This window comes from Apis laboriosa, unplaced genomic scaffold (genome assembly GCF_014066325.1).
Source record: "Apis laboriosa isolate Shangri-la unplaced genomic scaffold, ASM1406632v1 scaffold9_cov152, whole genome shotgun sequence".
NCBI classification, from domain to species: domain Eukaryota; kingdom Metazoa; phylum Arthropoda; class Insecta; order Hymenoptera; family Apidae; genus Apis; species Apis laboriosa.
Window position 1 is genome coordinate 2,189,616 of NW_025224966.1, and position 22,690 is coordinate 2,212,305.

Genomic DNA, 22,690 nt, shown 5'->3' on the forward strand with positions numbered 1-22,690 from the left:
TAAATAATAATAATAATAGAATCAAAATAAATATTTTTCAAATTTGAATAACAATAGAAAGAGCGGGACTTTTATAAGAATATTACTATAGGTCAGCTACTACTTGAAGATTATTGGTCTGTTTACAAAGAGCATGCAATCGGATTCGCTATTTTATAGAAAGAATAATTTAAAAGTTTAACTGACATCATACTAGTCTGTCTTTCATATTAGTTTTGAAAGGTTAATAGATGTAAGTACATATTTTGTCCAAAAATTTACCATGTATATAGAAAAACATTTTTCAACTAAATTGTTTAAGAAAGAATATGAGCAACCAAAATGAACGATTTTAATCTGGTAAGTTTGATAAAAAAAATTTATAACTAACATTTGTTTATCTTCAAAATTTTGCATTTCTGAAATTAATATACATATAATATATTATATCTTCGAAATTTCATTATGTTATATTATTATGTTATATTTATAATAACGTTATATTTATAAAAAATAATTTAAAATATATCATCGTATAAAATATATTATATAATAAAAATTATTTTGCCAAAAATATATTACTCTGCTTTAATAAGGTTAATAAAAGAATAAAAAAAAGTGGAATTGACGACAATCACAGATTTTCGGCGGTGGCGCTTTAGTTGTCATTTCCATCTCCGGCGCCACCGCTACTTCAAGTACTATCTCTGTCACCGGTAATTCCATCCCCTTCTCCATTTCGCGGGTAGCGACGCCTCCGCACGGCGCCGATCAATAACGTTGTTCTCGGCGACGCCGGCGTCGGGAGCGTCGCTGTGTGAAGGCATCCGCAAGCAATCGACGTGTCGCCACGAAACTTGTACACGGGTGCAAAAGAAGCGTCGCGTGAAAAAAAACATTTGGGAATGCAACCACCGTATCTATTACCGTTTTGCAGAACGAAACTTATGATAATCAATTGCAACAACGATTCCTGGGTCCGGAACCAGCGATTTTTGGATTCGAGCAATCTTTAGGACCCACCCACGATACGATGGCTAAGGTGAGTTCTGTCAAAATAATAAATTAGTGATTTATCGTATTACTGAAATATATTGTTTTTCTTCTTCTTTTGTTTTTTTGTTTTTTTGTTTTTTTATTTTTTTTACAATATGTATATATGTTTTAATTGATTTTAATGAATTTATACTTAACATTTTATCGGAAGAACGTGTTATTCCTACTCTGTCAACAACTGTTGCTGATTCTTAGAAAATATCGTTTTCTGTGGATAATCAATTCAATTTTGTGCTTTTAATTATAAGCAAATGATTTTATTATAATTAATTTCTAAATTAATAAATTATCGATATGATTTTGTGATATATTGACTACGTGTACAGTAGTCACGGTCTATCTCGGCAGAAAAAGTAGTTTGGCGCCGTCATGATCAGCCGGACTGCAGCACATAGTCGACATTGCTAATTGAATATAAGAAAAGAACTAATTGCTATAATAATAATAATAATGAAAAATATATATATTTTTTTACATAATATTGATAACGATATATCTTTTACTATTAATCTTTTTTTTTTATTGAAATCTTTTATGTATATATGAATATTATTTGAAATACTAAATCTAAATTTATAAATAAAGTACTAAAGCACGTGGAATTAATGGTTTCTAATTTTATTTAATTAACAGTATCTAGATATCTGATTTATCAATAGATTCATAGATATTCATATATATATATTTTGTGTACAAATGAAATATAGAAAATGTATCAATTAGAAAAAAATTGAATAGATTAAGTATTAGAAATAATACACTTGATTAATTCACAATTATATGGTAATATAATGATTTGATATAAAAATATATATTGCAATTAACAAATTTCTTTAATAATAATCCATTTATAAATAAAATAATAGCATTATTTTGTTTTGGTAATTTCAAAATTATGTGGATATTATTTTGTTTTCTTTTTTTTTATTGGATGCTATCAATTCTAATAATTTGAAATATTTATTTATGTATTATATTTATGCAGTTCACAGAAATTCACATATAAGTTGTATCATAAATTCTTATGATCGATTGATAATGCATATATGTATGTCTCATATGATCTGCATCGAGATCATATTCATTGAAATATTCGTATTCATTTAAAATATTAAAAAAAATTATATATATGAAAAAGAAAGTAATACGTTTAAGTAAATACTTTGAGAATATTTTATAAATTTATTATATAACTTTATAATATTTTATTTTACGATAATTTCTGGTATTCAATATATATGTATACATATTTTGATAATTATTTACAAGATATTATCGATTTTAATAACCTTGAAATATATTCTCAGGGACAACGTTCTGAACAACTTTCCTCTTTATTGTAACCGTCATTCGGCCTTAATTTTCAAGATATTCAAAAAAAACTTAGTTAAACTTAGGTTAAGATCACATTATACTTTAGCATATGCGGTCATTTGATAATGAAGATATACGAGGAAGTTATTTGTAAACATACGTGTAAAATGATTAAGAGATACATGTTCCTAGTGTTTATAGTACAGAAGTTGTTTGACATTAATAATGTAAATACGTAATGAAAATATATTTAAAGCTTTAGAAATTTCTATTTTTATTTATTCTAGTTCTTAGAGTAAAATTTCAAAATGCAAATCAAAATCACAAAATATATAGTAATTAATAATTAATATAATATATATAATAAAAATTCTTAGATAAGATATATTTTAAAAACATTAATGAGCATTCATGTAGGGAAAAGTTATTCAGATTTTATCTTTGAATATATTTAATGATCATTGAAATTGGTGTAGACAGTCGCTTTATAAATAATTATCTTTATTTTCAATCGAACCAATTCTGATTTAAAAGATAATACCATAATATTCATTCACATTGATCGTTAAACGTCATATAATTATTATCGAACACATCAGATAGATAGAAAAGAAAAGACATGCGAACTGGTTGTAAAAGCGGTGTGTTTACTGACTGACCCATTATGCGACCAGATGCTTTCTTCGTAAAATTTTCACCGTGTTTAACGGTCCTTTGGAGACGTGCTCGTTTATACAAACCGGTACATGTGCAAATAGACTTTTTCTATCGTGCATCGACTGCAAATTAGGCGATTGTATTGGAGATGTATTCGAACAAATTCGAAAAAATCACATGAATCGAATCTCATGATTCTGGTGTATATCACATATATCCACAAATTTTTGAAACAACTATATCCAACATATATACGTGGATATATATATATATATGTATGTATGTATATAATAGTTGGCACGAAAATGCGGTAAATTGCGGTCAACTGTATTATATTTCTGTCTAGAAGAGTGAATGCTTGTAGATTAGATCAGGGTAGCTGAACCGATATGATCGTCAAATGTCCTTTTATTTTTGTTCCAACTGTTTTATCGATATTCATTTTCTACGCGTAAGGCAACAACGTTTTAAAATTCACAATATAAATTATTCTTTTATGTATGAATTGAAAATTATTATAAAAATGATCATCATTCATTAGATATTTTAAATTATTACGATATCCTTTATGATATAATTCGAAATAAGATATAATTTTATTAAAAAAAAAGAAAAAAAAAGGATTAAATTTTTTGCATATATACGACATTGCATGAAAATGTACCGACTTGTCCAGTCGGCATGTCGAGGCTAGGGAGAGGCCTTTCAAGGTCCTCGGGGATTTTTATATGGCGGGAAGTAAGAACGGATATATAAAGGTCGACGAGGACCGGTCGTATAGCTATAGAACGAATTCGATCCTAAAATCGATAAACATGTCAGACACAAAGGGATCGTTCGTCGGCATGTAAAACATTTGTATCGTAGAGCATCGTGAAATTTCAGGCTTGCGAAACGCGTCGTGTCCGAATTAATTCCGGACAATCGAAGGTTGATTTTCGTGCGTAGAAATATAACACACTATCGTGTGTATATATATTATGTAATGTATTTCCGTAAAATAAGCGTTACTCGTTATACTGCTACTGTATTGGTGGTTTTCAATTACAATGCTTCTTTATAACCTATGATTACGAGCATAACACGTGACTACACTTGTTAGTTTTATCAAGTATGGACGATTTGATTTTATCATGTACAGTATAAGATAATCAAGATAGTCACAGATCACAGAAATCATACCTTAAATTGATCATTTTATTCTATCTTTTATTTCTTTAAAATATATAATAATTCTTCTATCTAAAAAAAAAGAAAAAAGAAAAAAAATATATTATACCGATACCGCAATAGAAATAACAATTTTTCATTTCCTATATCTGCATCTTTGAATTATCAGATGGAACGGAATTCAGTTGAATCTCGATAAAATAAATTCTAGGATGTACCGCTAATTACAAATGTACCGATGAAAAAAACCCGTGGAATCAAGCTCGCAACTTAAACGTAGCCTTGTTCTTCGGTTGATGACGTTCACTGTACAGTCCTCGTGTATTCGCCGGTATCGTATGTGCCTCGTATACGGATTCACGGGCCGGTGAATGCAGAAACCGTGTGTTTCTGAAGAATAGTAATCGTTGTTGCGGAGTGTCAGTCCTCACCGCTCGCGTGGTGAAGGTGTATATGAGAACGGCACGCGTGTATATCTATCGGTTCGCGTATAGTTGTGTATCGGTGTGCGGATGCTCGCGGTGGTGGCATAGGTAGTACCAGGGGATCACCGAGCGAATCCGGAACGTTTCATTGTCGTACACGCGGCGGCCGCATCGCGATCGTGCTGTCGCTATCGATCCAGTTACTTCTCATTCGTAGTTGGAAAACTTTTTCTTCGTTTCCCGCGGAGGGAAATTTCGTTCTTCTTCGGCTCGGTTCATCGCGCGCGGAACCTCGTTCATTGTCCCGGGATGCGCTAATTCGTACCTCAAATGCGTCGTATTCGCGAATTACTGGAACGGGGTGAATCCTCCTCGTCCCATGACTCAGTTCACGGAAAGTCGGCTTTATTAATAGTCCTTTAGCGCGGACTATTCGGCAAAGTGTTTTTGTGCGTACCAGAGAAAGTGGCGTTGAATCAAATTATGAGGCGGCCAAATAACCGTGAAGAGGAACGTTGAGCCGATCGTGAGTTGGAGCTTCTATTTTTCGCGTGACTCTTCATATTCTCGCTTTTATACACGATATTGTATTTTCTGCAAACGTGTGATTAATATTCAAACGAGGCACGCATTTTTTTTCTTTTCCGTATTCCGTATATTCCATTGAATTCCGGAATTGAGATTACGCAAGCAAAGATGCGTTAACGAACATCGGTTATACATCGGTGTGTTTCGATCGTTCTACTTTTCCATCATTCCTTCAAACTCAACCATGTAGATACGTGTAAATGTTAGTAAACGGCAATGAATTTTTCTTGTGCAAACGATGTGGCAGACCTTCGTTCATAATCTTATCAAAGCTACGTTACGTGTATTTGGAATATAAATATATATAACGATCGGGAAGACCGTATATCGGTGCACATTAAAATCCTCACAGGTGTGGTAATTAATTTTATTTAAATTACAACAAGCCGGAATTATGTGACTATAGGATCATAACACGCGTCACGTGTGCTTGTCACTTACGTGGTCGCGCATGTAGTGAACCGAGTATATAAATTGCAGATCAACGTTGCCAAACGCGCAACTTTGCTTCCCGACTGATAAAATGTTACAAAACTGTAACATTTTTTTCCTCGTCCTCCTTTCTCTTTTTTTTTCTTTTTTTTTTTTTTTTGCCTTTTAAATTTGAATTAATGATAACATCCAAGACAACAAACAAGACAGCGAGCAAATGCGCAATTGCGTCGTAATTCACTATAACTCTAAAACGCTATTGCCTTTTAGAAAGTCTTTCTACTTGTAGAAAGCGTTTCAGGCATTTTTCATTTGAATGCCTGATTTCGCCGATCGAGGAAAAAATGACATTTTTTTCGCGCGTAAGTACAAAATTGTATAACGATTTTGAACGATGAACCGTTAATCAGGATCGTGTGAATATATTTCTTTTTCTCTTCCTTTCTCTTCTTCCTCTTCCTCGTCTATTCTATTCGATAATAGCTCTATTCAATTGTTTCGTCTACGAGATTTCAAAGATCTGCCGTGATTCCGTTAGATCGACAAAAATTAAACGAATGTGCCCCTAATTAACACAGTTGTTCGACTCGCGTGGCGAAGAGATAACAACCGGGTAGGCGGCTCGAATTGGCACGAATTAAGGCCTAATAAAGTTATACTCCGGGCTGGCCTTTGCTCGTCATCGACTCGTCAATGCGTGCACTTAAAGAAATTGATTTCGATTCTTGTCACGTTTTTTCGCGTGTCGGCACCGTCACAAAGTCGATCGCAATATTTAACATGCCCATTTGTCTTGTTCGATATCTTCCCGTTGCCCCCGTTGACCGTGACATTTTTCTAGATCGATAACGAGTCTTTCGCGAATATCGATTGATTTAGAAACTAGCGACTCGTAATAATATTGATGTTGTGTTGTAACCACTAAGAAAAAAAGACGAATACGTAACGCGTATATTATAGCTACCGCATTCGTAATGCGATAATGCACACTTTTTAAATAATTTTTGCTCGCTGAAATATAACCGTCCGACTAATAATAAAATAATATCTCTTGCGAAGAATTCGCGCGCATGAACGTTCGCATTGACAAGTAGCGGTTCGTAGTAAATAAACTCGCAACCGATGTAACCCAATTCTCAACCGACGACGTTGTTCAACAGAGTCGTCGGTGAACGCACTCTGTTAGCTCTCTGCTAGCCAGTTCCTTGCCTTCAGCTAGCTATTGGTAATACTATTATTAGTAACGAGCTAACGTACTTTCTGCCGTCTGTTATAACGCTATAACAGCTTGATCGTAATGCGTGCTCACTGTTATCAACATCGATCACGAGCAAATATTCCTTGGCATTCGAACTTTGATAGAGACCTTCAGCTAGCGCGCTCTTTGCACTAGATAATCAAAATGTACAGACGGATAGTCGAACGATAAACCTAATCGACCACCGAGCAATGTTTTCGTTGGTTGTTAGACAGGCTGAAGGGGAAACGTGTTACGCGTGTTCTTACGTGCGAAGACGAGGAGAGACAGAAGGGATTGCGGCAAAGGTAGCCGCAAGAGAAGCGAACGGTGGTGGGCCTGGGCTAAAATTAAATTAGCCAAAGAGACACTTCTTGATTTACCCCGGTACCAAGAGTTTTATTTGGAGATGGGCCAAGGGTAACGGACTCTTCGTGTTCATCGAGAAAAGTTTATCTTAACCTTGAAACATCTGACATTTTTTTCTCTCTCTCTCTCTCTTTTCCCCCTCTTCTTTTTTCCCGATCATTTAATTGAGCATTGTTTTAACCTTTGACGCGACTCGTGAGACACTCGCATGAACTACACTACGTCATTGCGGCGAAGTCACCATCCGATTTAATTCGATTGCTACAATGCGATTAAGTCTGTCTATATTCAGTTAGTTGAAGCTTCAGGCAATGGAACGATCCAACTAATTAGAGGATAAATGAAGGAATTTGTAACTCTCTCGGTGGAATGTACGTCCGTCGACCGGTTAAACGGATATACGTGAAATGGTAACCTAGTTTACGAATGCGAATTTATCATTTTATTTATATGATTGCAGAACGTGGGGGAGAGCCGGATACCAGTTCCACGCGCGGCACGGCCGTCTTTTTTCCCGAAATCGAGAGTACTTGGTACACCGTCGCTTATACCTGGGCATCGGCGTTCATTGATACTCTCGGGATGTTTACAATTCGTCGATGCCGAGGACGAGTCCGGTACTCATAAAAAGTGTGGGCCACAAGCTGTGTCTACACCGTCGATCGAAGGTAAATAATTTTACATAGCGCGATAAAAATTGACAAGATTTAATTTTTTCTTTTTTCTGAGATAACAATTTTTTTTATTTGACCAGATTCGGGACCTAAGACATTCACGATATCACCTGTGTGGGATATTGATAAAGATGACGTGCAACAACTGGCTAATTTTTCCGAAGAAAAGAGCAACTTTTTCAGGTATGATCAATATGGATTATTAGGTTTGTCTGTTAAACTTTAAATTCTATAAATGACAATATTTGCTTATCGGAAAAGTATTTATTTTTTACATAATCTAACATAATCTTCCGATTATTAAGAATATTAAGAATTAAAGATTTTTATTAAGAATATTTTTTACAATAATGAATTTTAACTTATCTGAAATGTGCCATAAATCTATTATGGGATAACAAAAAATTAATTTCAAATACAGGATATAATTGTTTATTGAAGAATAAGTATTACATGAATTATCTGGAACTCACTTCAATTATTGTCATTTATAAAGAATCTTATACATCGGTATTCAAGAATCTATATTACATCAATATTAGAATAAATGTACGATAATAAAAATGATATTTCGTACTATTATCTGTACAGTTTGCTCGAGAATTCTCAATTGAATATGATTGAGGACGCCGGCGATAGCTGCCTCTTGGATACATCTCTTGGTTACAATGATACCGCAATAAACGCAACACCGCACTATTTAATGCTCAACAAACAGAACTCCTTTGAACATGACGAAAGCCTGGGTATATTGACTCCCGACCAGATGACCGACTTCACAGTTGCACTAGAGTGCTCTAGGACACCATCCTGCGAAAATCTTACAGGATCAGCAGGTTCTAGATTAGCATTAACGAGAGCATCTGCGTCACGACCATCCGCCGATGTTGAACCGACCGAGGAGGCTTCTAGCGAGAGGACACCGTCTCCGGAGGAACTTCCACTGGATCCTAAACCCACGGAACCCGTTAGAGGCACTGTTCCTATCAGTTTTGTGACATCGGTGACGAGTATCACTAGTCTTGAGGCTGGATATCAAGGTGACGGTGAAAACTCAAGGCCAGCAAGTCGTGGGGCTGATCCACCGTCCGTCGTACCACCGCCAAATCTTCCCGTTCCTTGCAGGCAAGATCCGATGACGGATTCGGATTTCTTTACGGAAAGTGATGCTGACGCATATGAAGAAATCGTGCGCGGTGATAGAAAAGCTCAGGTGATCGACGGTACTCTTTTCTGTGCGCCTGGTGGCCGAAGATGTCCGAGCTTTACCGGAGAAGAAATGGATTCGAGCGGAATTTATTCAGATCTTGATAAAAGGCAGGACGAACTTCAGGCTCCCGAGGAAGCAATTGAGGAACACGGGGATCGCACGCCGGATACTATTGATACCGAAGTTTCCCAGAGAAGTCAGCCTACACCGATTAAAGCGGACGTTATTATGGATTATTTGCAGGCGAGTTAATAATTTTGATTATTGGTTCACATATGTTCGTGTATATATATATATATTTTTTAAGATAGCTCGCGTAACTAATAATATTTAGGCTCCTGTAAATTCTCTGGATGGATTAACTGATTCGAACGGTTCGATAAATCCTATGGAAGTCACGGTAATCGAGGTGGAAAGGACGAATGACAGCATAAGATCGAAAGGACAGAGCAAAGCTGATTTAATTCCGTTGAAGAAATATAAAATGCCTAAGAGAAACGTTGTCTCGAAAATCAAAGCAATGATTGAATCCGGTCCAAAGGATGAAGCGGAAAAAGAAGCTCGACGTTTGCAGAGATCTAGAAATGGACGTTGGGATGCTGTTATGAGTAAAATTGAAGCTGGAAAAAATGAGCAAAGAACTAGGACGGTTAGAAAAGAAGTGAAATCTAGAGTACTCCAAAGTATTGGTCAATCATCTTCTTCAGGATCAATTCAAAAAAAAGCCGGTGATGCAAATAATAATAGTAATAAGGATAAAAGGTAAGATATCGATTCCATATTTCTATCTTTAAAACTTTATATTCGTATTTAGCTTTGCTAAAAAAAAATTACAAATTATCAGGAGAATACGTGGCCGGCAAGAAACGAAGTCACCAATTGAAGAAACTGCCAGAAGCTCCGTTCGTAGCTCTCTGAGTGATCTCAGCACTGGACGCAGCAAAGACGCACCAAGTAAGTTAAATTAACATCTACTTTTAAACGATTGCAAATTAAATTAAAGTACAATGTCATTATTTATATCAATATCTACGATGCTTCAAATTTAATGTGAAAGATATGTAATATGCTATTTAATTTAATTTTAATTTAAAAGTTATTTAATATTTAATTTGTAACAGTTTTTTTTTTATTTATTCATTTATATCTTTCAACGTATAAGACTGAGATAGAATATAGGAATAATAGTAGTTTGAAAAAGGGAATAAAAAGACTTTGCGGAGAACAGTGAAGCTTGAATAAATATGATGCCGGTTGATTTTGTGATATCGAGTTATGTTTGACCGCATACCATACATTTTGTAAAAAAAAAAAATTCAAAACCGCAAAGGTTAACAAAACCAGTAATCGTTTTGCATGATATTTCAATTGCTATTTTTCATATTAATAAATCAAAAGTAGAGTTTGAAACAATTTTCCATTTGAAAAATTCTAAACCCGATCTACAAATGGCAATTTTGTGCGCATCCAATCATCAAAAAGATATTGATAAGATCGATCGATTTAAGATTTAAGATAACTGTCCCTTGTAATAAAATAATCCAAAATATATATTATATTTTTAAAAATTGATATTTAAACTAAAAGAAATTGTTTTATATTTCGAAAAAATTCAAATACCGGTAATAAAACGAGATAAAATTCCAAAAATTCGTCTAAATTTTCTCTAAATTAAATAAATTAAAACCATTCTTAAATCTATCGAGATAAAACGAATCAATTTTTTGGATTCAAATACACGTGCCTTCGATTCGTCTGTCGAGATGTTCTAGACATATACATACGCGTATATCGCGTAGGTGATTCGTTCCGCAAAAAAGGGTGGGAGTAGCTATAAAAGTGGGCGTAGAAGGGTGTTTTGTATCGACCCGGTGAGGACGCGCGAAAGTTAGATAGGAAAAAGAGCAAGGGCGCCGATGGCCCCTCTTCCGGCGCCACTGGATCGTTTCCATTGGAGGCAGGCGTGAGCAGCCGCAAAGCAGCATCCAGTCGGCAGTCCTCGGCGGACCTCGTGTTGGCTCGGACGCTGTTTATGCACGCGTGTTGCATTTCCGGTCTCCCATCTTTCTCGCTCTTCCTCCCTTATAGCTGGTTGGTGCCACTGTTTCGTCTGTCCTCCTCTCGCTCTCATTCTCTCTATCTTCCTTTCTCACGTCTCTTTCTCTACCCCATTGGGATCAGCAGTTTTATCGGGACTGGACGTGTGCGCGACAAAAAGAACAGGGACAAACGCGAGAACGAACAGCCGGTGCATCGGTCGTCAGTGTATGCCGCAAGGTGACGGTGCAAAGTGCATCGGAGTTACGATCGTACAACTTTGAGCAACGATAAAACTATAATTGTTCTTCGTTCTCGAAATTGTTTGTTCTCCGTGCCCTATATCTTTCGAACACTTTTCGAAATGTAACATATATAGCGATATATCGTGTTAACTATATTTACGAACTCATCCGACGTGACCTAATTTTCTACCCATGTCGCAAGAACATTCGCGTTTTCCCTCGCTCGATAGAACGCAGAGAGGACGATCGAAGAGAACGTTGGGTGTTTGGGTGAACATCAAGTGAGAAAGATAACCTCGCGAATAGCAACCCTGCCTCGTACGCCTACAATATGTTATTGCACATTCGCTTCGATCGGCGGAAGAATCTGAACCGCAAGACTGAATGCCTTAAGACTGGATTTTACCATCCCCTCTCTGGGGCCGTCCAATGAAAGTTTCCCAAGATACCGTTACGGAATCTTTGGCTACGTTCCTGTCTGTACTTGGACGAAGATAGACAAGAATAGGAAGATTCAAGGCAATCAACCTTTTGCTCTAACTCTTCTTACATACATTAGAAGCTCGACGGCGAGCTTTCGGGTCAACGGCACTAGTAGTTTATTTCCGGCATTGCCTTTCTTTAACCGGCCACCTTATACTTGCGCCGTACACGTCCTTCGCTCGACGCCGGTGGTTTTCTCATGTCCCCACCCTTTTAGACAGGTGCACCCAGCGACCACGTGCGTTCCCAAGGCCGACGACCACCGATACGTACCCGGTCTGATCTACCACTTACGCAATCGCCATCAGAGTCAGATGTTAAACCCACATGGCTGAGGACATCGTCGTGATCCGTGCCGGTGAAAGACACTCGTTGCGCTCCTCGATTCAGGTCGTCGAAAGAATGTGCAACCTGTGATTTCTCGTCGAATATTTAGCGAGATGAAGCCGAGCTATTGAAACCCACATCTACAGATCACGAGGACGGTGGCAAAAGTGATGTGAATTGTGCAAATTGTACTACTAACTGGTGTCGAGATACGTACGATAAATAGAGGAACGTTTAAAATTTGTTAATAATATTTCGCAAAGATGTCAAGTATCTGTGAACATTTACGATTCCGATACTTTACGATCGAGGAATCGAGTTGGGTAACAAATCTTACCGTGGACTCAAAAGATATGACGGGATGAAGGCACTTGTTCGCTGCCTGCGAAATTGCCTGTGCCGGGTTTCTTTAGAATGATTTTGTTGAGAATGGAAAGGTGAAACAACGGTGAAAGTAAAGATTTGAAAATGGGACAGCAGGGATCGAAGGGTAGGCCAGCTCTTCGGACGGATTTTGTCAGAGACTCGGCGAAAATGCGACTCGGAAGTTTCAAGCGAGGTACGGTTGTATTTAATCCCGTCCCCTTAAACTAATCTTCTATATGGCGGAAATATGAAATAGCCGATAAACCTCTTCTCGGTTCTTTTACCTTGTTTCATAAAAGAAGAAAGAAAAAAAAAAGGATGTCCGTCCATGTGTTTTTTTTTTTTTTTTTTTTTTTTAGTTAAATAAGCTAGAAAGTTCAAGCGTCGCAAATACGAGCGAGTAGCTCACGATGTTGCATAGGCATTTGAAAAGATAGATGAGTCGAACGGTTTCTCTCGTGACCGAGTCTAAAACGGAGAAGGATCAAAGGTACCCTACTTATACTTGTCTTGTCGCAAAATTTCTCTTTTACCTTGGGCATCAATCACTGTTTTTTGAGGAATCTTTCAGAAAGTAGTTCGCCTCGTTATATCATACTCGTTCGTTATATCGAATGGATTATTCAAGCTAAATACGAGAAATAGAAATATAATCGTAATTCGTTATAACGATGTTATTATAGGTTTATCGTAAAATAAAAGTATCAAAAGAATAACAATTAGGAATGAAACTTTTCTATATTTTCCATGAAATCGTAATTATGCTTGCAATCATGCTTGCAAAAGAAATATCTTTATCAATTAATATAATCATCAATTAATGTAAAGGGATGGAATAGAAATATAATTTAACTTAATCGATTATCGCAGTCGTGTCCTGAATATTCGTTCGACTAGCTTCTTTCATGTGTAAGATCGATTCGAAATATTATGCACACGAGCTCGTACGAGGCCGTTATAAGCAGAAGCTCGTATGCAATGGCTACGTGCAGGCTGGTGTACATAATAAACGTTTTTTCTTTTCTTCGTTGGTTTAATCGACGAGCATGGTTCAAACTTAGCTCCTCGTGCGTCCTCGTCCCGCTATATTGCCTCGTCAAGCACAAATTCCGATGATGCGCAAAATGTTATTAAAGTAACTACGACTGACGAGCGAAACGAAATACCACGGTCGATGAACTATCTTCTGACACGTAATGCTACGTACAAGTTATGAAAATTGCTTATTTTCGTAATTCTCTGTTATAAATATAGACACGCGAGAACAGTGAGATGAAATTTTCATTATTCCGCCGCGCCGTTTACATAATAGGGAAGAAAAATTCAATAATTTTTGTTATATTTTCAGAGAGATCACCAACATCGATAAATCCACCAAGAAGACTGGTAGCAAACGGTCGTGGTAGTCAACAGAATCGTGTCAATAGTTTCGACACCAAGAAGAACTGCGTAGAAATTTCGCCCATCAATCTCGGTGAGTGATGGAGGGTCCGGTTTGCGCGCCCTAAATTGTGAAACGAGTTTGCATATATCGTAGTTTCCTCGTGTTTGTGTGTGTATGTATGTGTATACATTTATATCTGCTGCTTCTCTGATTGAACGGAGGAAACGAAAGGTCGAGGGCACCGCTGCGTGCTTCCGGTTGGAGAGTTAGTGCGACGCGGGGAATACTTTTCTTTTTTTTTTTTTTTTTCGATCGCCTGTCTCCATGCAATATTCTCTACTCGTTTATATTGATAAGCGAAAATGTAAACATGTTCGACATTCTGATATTGATAGCCAACCATCGGGATAAATTTATATCTCATCGAGGCATAACATTGAAAATATTGGCAAACGGCCACGCTTGATTCGACCGATCAACGATATTGTAGTTTTATCTAACGATCGTTCATGTTTCTATGATGCTTTATATCAAATTTTTAGATCTTCCTATATGGTTTTAATGTATTTTATAAATCAAAAACAGTATATACGTATATTTGATTTATTTATTCGTTACTACTTTTTTTTTTTTCCAAAATGAACGACCGATAAACATTGATGACAGTTATTTAGTTATTTAAATTTTTTAAATATTGTAATATTCTATTGTAATATTGTACGGGTCTCGCAATAATTAACCGTGGGTGTTAGACTAACGCTTTGCCTGAGTCAGGTCAGAATTCTAACGGTATGCACCCCTTACCGTAGCCGGCAATGTGATTATTTAACCCCCGAACACTGTTGATGTTCCGGCAGTCTTTCGTTAACTTCAAACGAGAAAACTTGTGCAGAAAACTGTCACGCAATTTGTTCGACCGGTCTCGTTTCGTGTCGCCATTGAAATATTCGCCAGTGAAATATAACGTGATTTGTGAATCATTCGTTTATATTAAAGCATTGTGATCCTCATTATTGTAGCAATATCGTAAATGCGATTACAACAAAATAATAGCTAATAAAAAAAAATACATTATATACGGGCAGAAGATTGGAATAATCATGGTTTATCTGGTTTATTACAGTAAATATCATTTTTTTCTAGATACTATTTTTACAAGTGAAGGCGTTTCCTTTGCTTCTACACATGCTCTCTTTGATGCGGGCAGTAAAACGGTTTGCAGCGTACGGTACTTGCAAACTCGATAACACATCATTTAAGGCACTACCGGTGAGTATGTAACATGCTCTCGTTAACGTTGTGAATTTTATTTCCAGAGAAGAGCCCGTCAGCGACGCGAAAAACGACAATAACGAGAAGATTACCAACTACTGTCTCAGGGAAACAGCATAGTTTAACATCGATAAAAGGTAAAAATGATATTTTTATATTTTTTCGTTGAAACTTTTAATCGGCGGATTATTGAATTTCACAACAAATATTTTCATCGTTTTGAATAAATTTGTTCCAATAGCTTATTATAATATTATATTATATAGAAAGAAGCATTTTAGATATTTTCTTCTGAAAAAGATAACACCGTGAGGAAATATCAGCAGGTTGTGCTTTCTAATTCATTGACCGCGCTACTCCGGCACCAGCTAGTTTCTAAAAAAGTCCCACAGTCATTTTGCGGTGCGTACGACCATTTCTCCGCATGCACGAGAACGCACACGTGCGTATCATTCTATACTTCTTGTAGTTTCGAAGAAAGTCATGGCTTTCACTGGTCCTCGAAACTAAATCCTGTTCTCGGTTAAAAGGTTCTTCGTTGAAAGGTAGAAGAAAAACCTGCAGAGCAATTTGCAAGAATAATTAAATTTGTAAAAGAAAAAGAGAAAAAAAAATGAGAATCGGATAATAGTGAAGCGAAAGTAATTCTTTATACTTATATGATTTTGGAGATAGCTTCAACATCTCTCAAGATAATTTCCTTGTCAATGTTTTATGACTCAATACATAATAAAGATTATATATATGATTGTCCATATCCCAGAAAGTACGAGTTAAGTTTCTACAAGTCACGAGTCTTGTATTTCCTTTTCATTTTAATGTATTATTGCATTTCATGAGTTACAAAATTTTCAGCAATTTTACATTTTAAGAGAAATATTTTCAAAATTTACTCATTTTCACTTAGCATAATAAATAATAGATATAATAGATAAAAATCGGAAAAAGAAATACATTTTGAGACGATCGATCAAAATATTAATTCTAATATATTATTACGTTCACGTTACGATATGACGAAACAGATATTGGCGAATAGAATTAACAATTGTTTGCAAACTCTTCTTAGCGGAAGAGGGCTATCGATCGTCGATCATTCGGATCATTATCTTCGAATCACTATGTCCATAGACACGTACCTCCGTTTCATACAAATACGGCTAGCTACTACTATGTAAGGATAGTCAATTCTAAATGGAAAAGCGAATTTATTCGGGGCACGGTTTTGTAATAATTCATCTCTCGTTCAACTGATAATATTCATCTTTTACAGCCTCACCTTTTCCTGTTATTAAAACAAGCTATTCCATTGAAATGGAATTTTAAATCGTTCCCATTTTCATGAATCATAAATTTGAGCAACTGAGCGATAAATAAAGTAATAGCTTGTTACTACCGGTGCACTCAAGTATATATATGTTAATTTTCTTGAAAAAAAAAAAAAAAGGCTGGTTCATTGGAAGGCTCTTTTGATCATCCTCTTTTCCCCTGTCGGATGGAGAAGAAACGAGAGCAATATTAATGCAATATTATGGAAACACATTGCAGACATCGTGGATCATATTCAAGTCGTCTATACGATGTGTGTATGAATGCGTGTCCGGCCAGACACGGCTTTCCGCGTGTCCATCGTCTTCGTATTCTTCGAGGTTGCACCTCATTTCAAGGTGGTAGGAGTGGTCGACAAGTAGGAAGGAGGGATATATCGCTCCGCGAGGCAGCCTGTGGCTCGTGCTAATTCAGTCGAAGTGCGGACTTGGCCAGCAAATCGTTACAAATGACGATCCCGATTAGGTCTCTCTCATGTCTGTTGCTCTATTATTGTTATTCAATGATTTCAACGTGATCGAGTTCACTTGCGTTTTTCAGTTGAATCATTGGTACAGATCAAACGGAAATACTTCATTGTGCCAATATACATAATTTATGTAATTGAAGAATACATATTTATTTATTAAGAAGAAACTATAAAATAATCCGAGATACTTGTACGATGGGAAATTTTGAAAAGTCAGAAAAGTATCACGTATGTTAGAAATGATAGTCCAAAATAAGAATAAATGAATTAAGTATAAACAAGTATAGAAGTGATAAATATTCGATATTGCGTAGTCTCACACGCTGAAAATAATCCAATCCATTTCGGGAAAACTGAAAATAGATAATTTGGATATATCCATTAAGGTGGTCGTTGAAACAACCAAATCAATTTTTTTTTTTTTTGATTTTCTGTGTCCACGACACGACAACTATCGTATGGTTGACCTTAACCCAGTGCGTCTTCATTGACTGGCCGGTACTCTTGAACGTGGCTTTTTCCGAGGCTGGCTCTCGGATTAAATTCGATTGATTCACTAGTTGCACGTTTTTATTTTTTTTTTTTTTTAGTCTGGTCCAAGGTGGTGAAAAGAATCAAAGTCGTAGTGGTACGGAATTGCGGATGTGCCTGCGTGCTTTCACGTACCTACATCAGCAATAATGGGAGGATGAAGCTTGAGTGACGTAGCCAGGCCAAATTATCGTTACGACTTAATGATCTGTTCATAAAAATTTCTCGTGTGTCGATGTGATAATTGCTTTTTCCTCGTAATTTTTCTCATCCGAGAGCTCATTTCGCCGGGTCGAATAGTTGAAATATCCTGAAAAACAGGTAGTTCGACTTTCCAAGACTGGAATAAACAGTTTTCTCCCTTGAAACGAGTTTTCCATACAACTTTCTTCATTCTACGAATCAAAATTTATTCGTATAAAATGAGTGGAAATAGACAATTTCATACGGTATCGATATTGCATTTACTTGAATATCTACTTAAATTTTCATCACAATGATTGGTTTGATGCCGAAGAATGATTGTAATCAATATTACTATTCATCTTGATAACAATGGGATTACTTAAGGAATAATAAGAAAGCATTAATTGAAAGCAACAATCGTATCAAATTAAAGAGACGCTTCGATTTGATGGAAGACAAATTTGAACTTTGTTATAATTTTAATGAAAAATCGTAATGGTGATGGGACCTGTGACATTGGTTGCAGATCGCGAAACTAAGGAGCACAGTAATAGCTATGTGGTGACAAGAGCGTCTTTAGAGACGCGAGATCAGGCCGCACAAACCGACATACCTTATGATGCACTTCGCGTAAAACGAGCGGAACAAGTTATACAAGCTCTTTCTATAACCGTACAATATCTGGCCTATGAGGTACGTTATTTATTCCTTTTTTTTATTTAATCTTTAATTATTAACGCTATATTTATTAAAATCAATTCAATTCGTTTATTTTAATATTTTAATATTCAGTTGGACGCATTTTCTACACCAAAACTTAAGAAAGATTGCGAGAATATGAAAAAGGAATGGATGTCTTCGTGCGCGGAGATTGAAAAATTGAGGGCTAGAAACCTCGGCATTGAAGATAGACTAGAATCGGAGAGAGAGAGTCATCGGAGAGCCTTGGACCAGCTTCGTGAAGATCGTAAGCCTTGCCAAGAATTATTTGTGTTTCTTTTAGTTTGAGAAAATGAGAAAGCAATATAATGCATTGTCTACACACATTATAACGTATAATTTTTAAAATTTTGTATTCCTATTATCATTATTATTTATCGCGATTCTTTTTTATTTATCAGTAACAATATCGATTATGATATCTATAATTTTATTTTATTATTATATATGATATGTACAAAATGTATATTTTATATTTTATATACTCTTTGTGCCTACAAGTATACAATGCATCATATGATAATATTCTCCGGGTAACAAGCATAATGGACTTAATGTCATAGCGAATAATATAACTTTAAAGTAGAGCAATTGTTAATTAAAATCTGCAAGGCTAATATGCCTACGCGCACCTCGTGCTAAATAATTCAAAGATAGAATTTTCAAAAGTGGACACAGACACGTTTCACAAATGCTCAATTTAGTGCCCACGTAACGTTCATCGTAGTTAATTATAGGTTGGCACGTTCAACGGACTTAATCCGTTCTCTCGTCTTCGAACTTTGTTTTTCTTCCGTTTTTCAATTTATCTCCGATGACGTCAATCATGCTAAGAGAAAAATTTGTCTTTGGTTTTCTCAGTGGAAGCTCGACACGCGGAACAAATCGCCATCTTGGAAGCGGCTCTACAGGAAGAGAGGCGCAAATGCGAAGTCAGATTACGAGATTCGTTAAATGAGACTGCAAAAGAACATCGAGCCGCAATCGTGAAATTGCGGTCGGAACAAGAGGCTGAACTGATACGAAAGGAAGCGGAATTTAAGAGAAGATCTGTCGTTCACGATCAGGGGGCTGCGCTCACGGCCGAAGTTGAATCTTTAAGATCGGTGCTAGAGATTAAAAGTCAAGAAAACGCTACGTTGAGATCGGATCTCGATAATATCAAGCGAGAAATCGAGGACAAAGAAGCTTTACAGCAACGCTTGGACACACTTGAGGCCAGATGCGAAGATTTGAAAGCGCAGATTCAATGTAAAGAAGCTCTCGAGAGGCAAATATCTCATGATAATGAGGTACTTCACGAATCGATTCATCAGATTTCCAAGCAGAATAAACGTTTGGCACAACGTAATGAAGAACTGCAATGGAGGTTGCGTCAAAAAAACGAAGTAGTGACCGTTCTTGCGAATTTGACGCCTAGGCTTTCACGTTCTTTAGGCCCGGAACACGTCGAACAGAGTCTTTCACCCGACAAGAACGGTCCGCAGTCTTCATCTATGGTTAAATTTATGGTGCAGAAAGGTGATTCGGTTTCATGGACATTGGAAATCGATGATGAATTTTCAAAGGGAGGATCTGATACATCTTCATTGGCAACACCACCAAAAATGGGTAGATCGGAAACAACTACATCAGTATCTAGACAAGGATCGCTCAGATTAACGCCTAGAAGGCCTTCCGTAGATATGAGAACAAGATCCAAAAGTATTTCCGTTACGGATTCCACACGAGTAGAGGAATCCACTTGGTCGCCTACATTTAATTCTACACCGATTACTCGACGAAGACCTAGAAGTGATCCATCTTCTTCAGCTTCGTCCACTTCCTCGTCATCCTCTTCTTCTGCAACAGCAGTAACTACAAATTCTGCGGTGGCTGTTGCTGTTGCTGCAGCGGCGGCTGTCGCGGCAGCCGCTGAAGATTGTGGCGCAAGTCAAAGGCCTCAAGAAGCAGGTGGTGAAGCAATGATTTCAGAAGAAACATCTGCCACAAGTAGCGAGGATGAGTCGTCCACGAGTAGCGATATTCCTCCATTGCCAATACAATTTTCTTGGGGTAAACCAATTAAGTAACGTTCTCATAGTCCTCTCGCTTAATACTTAATATTTCGATTGTGAAGAGCTAATATAATTCAATTGGAACAAGTTTATTTGGTAATTCCATAATATTTTGTAACAATTACTCCAAGTATTTCCAAGATAATATGATATGTTGATAATTATTTAGAATAGGGATTGTTGAAATATATATTAAGGTTCTCATTTTGAATAACTTTTTCTTATATGTATTATAATCGTTATTAAATTAGTTTCCAAATTTTACATAAAAATATTTATAATATTATACATTTGGTTTGTGATAATTTAAATTAGATTTTGGTTACATTTAGACTTGATAATAAATAAATAAATAATTTCAATGTATATTAAACTTACATATTACAAAAAATTATAAAATATACAAAAACATTTAAATAATATTTTACATATAATTAAATATTATTGAATTTGCATTATGTCAACAATTAGAAGTATTTTTATCATTCTAATATCACACCCAAGAAGTAAGCTTAAATCAATCAAATTATGTCTTATTTACTTTAAATTGTACAGGAATCCAATGATTTAAAAAAATAAAATGATGCTGATAATGCTAATATAGACTTACTTTAGTAAATTATTTGCACTTAAGATAGAATGAATAAAATATTAGAATATTCTTCAGACATTATAAATTCAATTTAAGCTAAATATAAATTAAGCTTTTGTAAAATATATAGTGTTAAATATATATTTAGTATTAAAAATATTTTGTATAATTCGAAAATTAAAACCAAATGACGATTATAAAAAAAAAGGAAAAAGTCTATATATAAAGGAAAAAGTTGTTCAAAATAATGACTTTAAAAAAATATTTCAAAATCATCAAAATTGATGAAATATACTTTATTCTAAACAATTATTAATATGTTTTTATAAAAATGAACGTATAATTATTTGAAATATTGTACGCGCACTTTTTCTACTACTTCTGTACCTGTAACTTATACGTCAATCGCGAACAAATGAAAAACGTATCTTTTACCAAAACTGAGATAGTTTCGATGATGTTTTGTTATCATTTTGTATATTTGTGAATTATTCAAAGATAAAAAAGTTGGTCTTTACTTTAATATTTGAATTAGAAATAATATTTTTTATGGTGTTGCGATATATTTTCAAATTATGACTTTTTGCGATATTACGCCAACAAATATTATGCCAACTTTAGTATCTTTGCATCGATTCTATCTTTTCCTTGTTTCAGAGACCTCAATACATGAAAAATCGCACAATGAGAAGTCACTTGCGATATATATACATACATTGTACCAATTTTATTTTAAATATAAACATATATATGTATAATATACATACATATACGTATGCATTGTAATTACAAAATATTTTTTTGCAATCTTAGGTATTAAGAATTTTTTTTATCTTCTTCTTGTGTTTGTTTTATATAGAAAATGAATAGAGCGAAATCAAAGCATGTTTTGTTCTTTTGTATTTTATTCATTGTTTTTCTTTAGATAGAAAAAATGCGCGTAAAAATTCAATTAATTTAGTTTGAAAATTGTTTGCCGGCTTCAATCTATATTATAGATGTTACAATATATTGGCAATTACAAGCCATGTATTTTTCAAAACCGAATCGAACCGATTCACTGTTTGTTTGATTCGCAACATTTTACACATGTCCATTTTATAAGGTATGATGCGTTTATATTACGTCTGTACATAAATAACAACGATGTTTATAAATTAATTAGTCTTTATCACAAATATTGTAAATAGATAACGATTGTCAAATTGATCCTATCCTCAAAAAAGAAAAATGTTGATGAGCCATTCACTGTGCTTATTGAAGAAAGCTATTTGTCAATGATATGCAGCTTACCGAACAGTACAATTATTGTGGTTCATTGCATTAAATCGATTACTTGCCAGTTTTTAAAATATAATATTAATTAATGTTAAAATTATGATTTTTGTAACGTTAAAATTTCATTTGGCGATAACACATTTACGCAAGAATGTATTACATTCACAATATATCTTTCATATAAAAAAAAAAATTCAATAATATTCTTAACGTTACATGTTTTAATTGCCAAATATTGATAAATTGATATATTTATCTATAGACTCCTTTTTATGTACAACACCAAATCTACAGAAACTATAT

At 35.3% G+C, this 22,690-nt stretch overlaps 1 protein-coding gene across 1 annotated transcript; it reads left to right on the forward strand.

Moving 5' to 3' along the window:
• The first annotated feature begins 793 nt into the window (after positions 1-793).
• Positions 794-20,765, forward strand: LOC122719724 (serine-rich adhesin for platelets). Its single transcript, XM_043945797.1, has 11 exons — positions 794-1,021; positions 7,688-7,895; positions 7,982-8,084; positions 8,493-9,354; positions 9,446-9,873; positions 9,956-10,065; positions 13,918-14,043; positions 15,270-15,362; positions 18,267-18,433; positions 18,533-18,707; positions 19,322-20,765. Exons 1-11 carry the CDS (start codon positions 1,013-1,015, stop codon positions 20,530-20,532), a joined length of 3,492 nt encoding a protein of 1,163 aa, XP_043801732.1. The 5' UTR covers positions 794-1,012; the 3' UTR covers positions 20,533-20,765.
• The last annotated feature ends 1,925 nt before the right edge of the window (positions 20,766-22,690 follow it).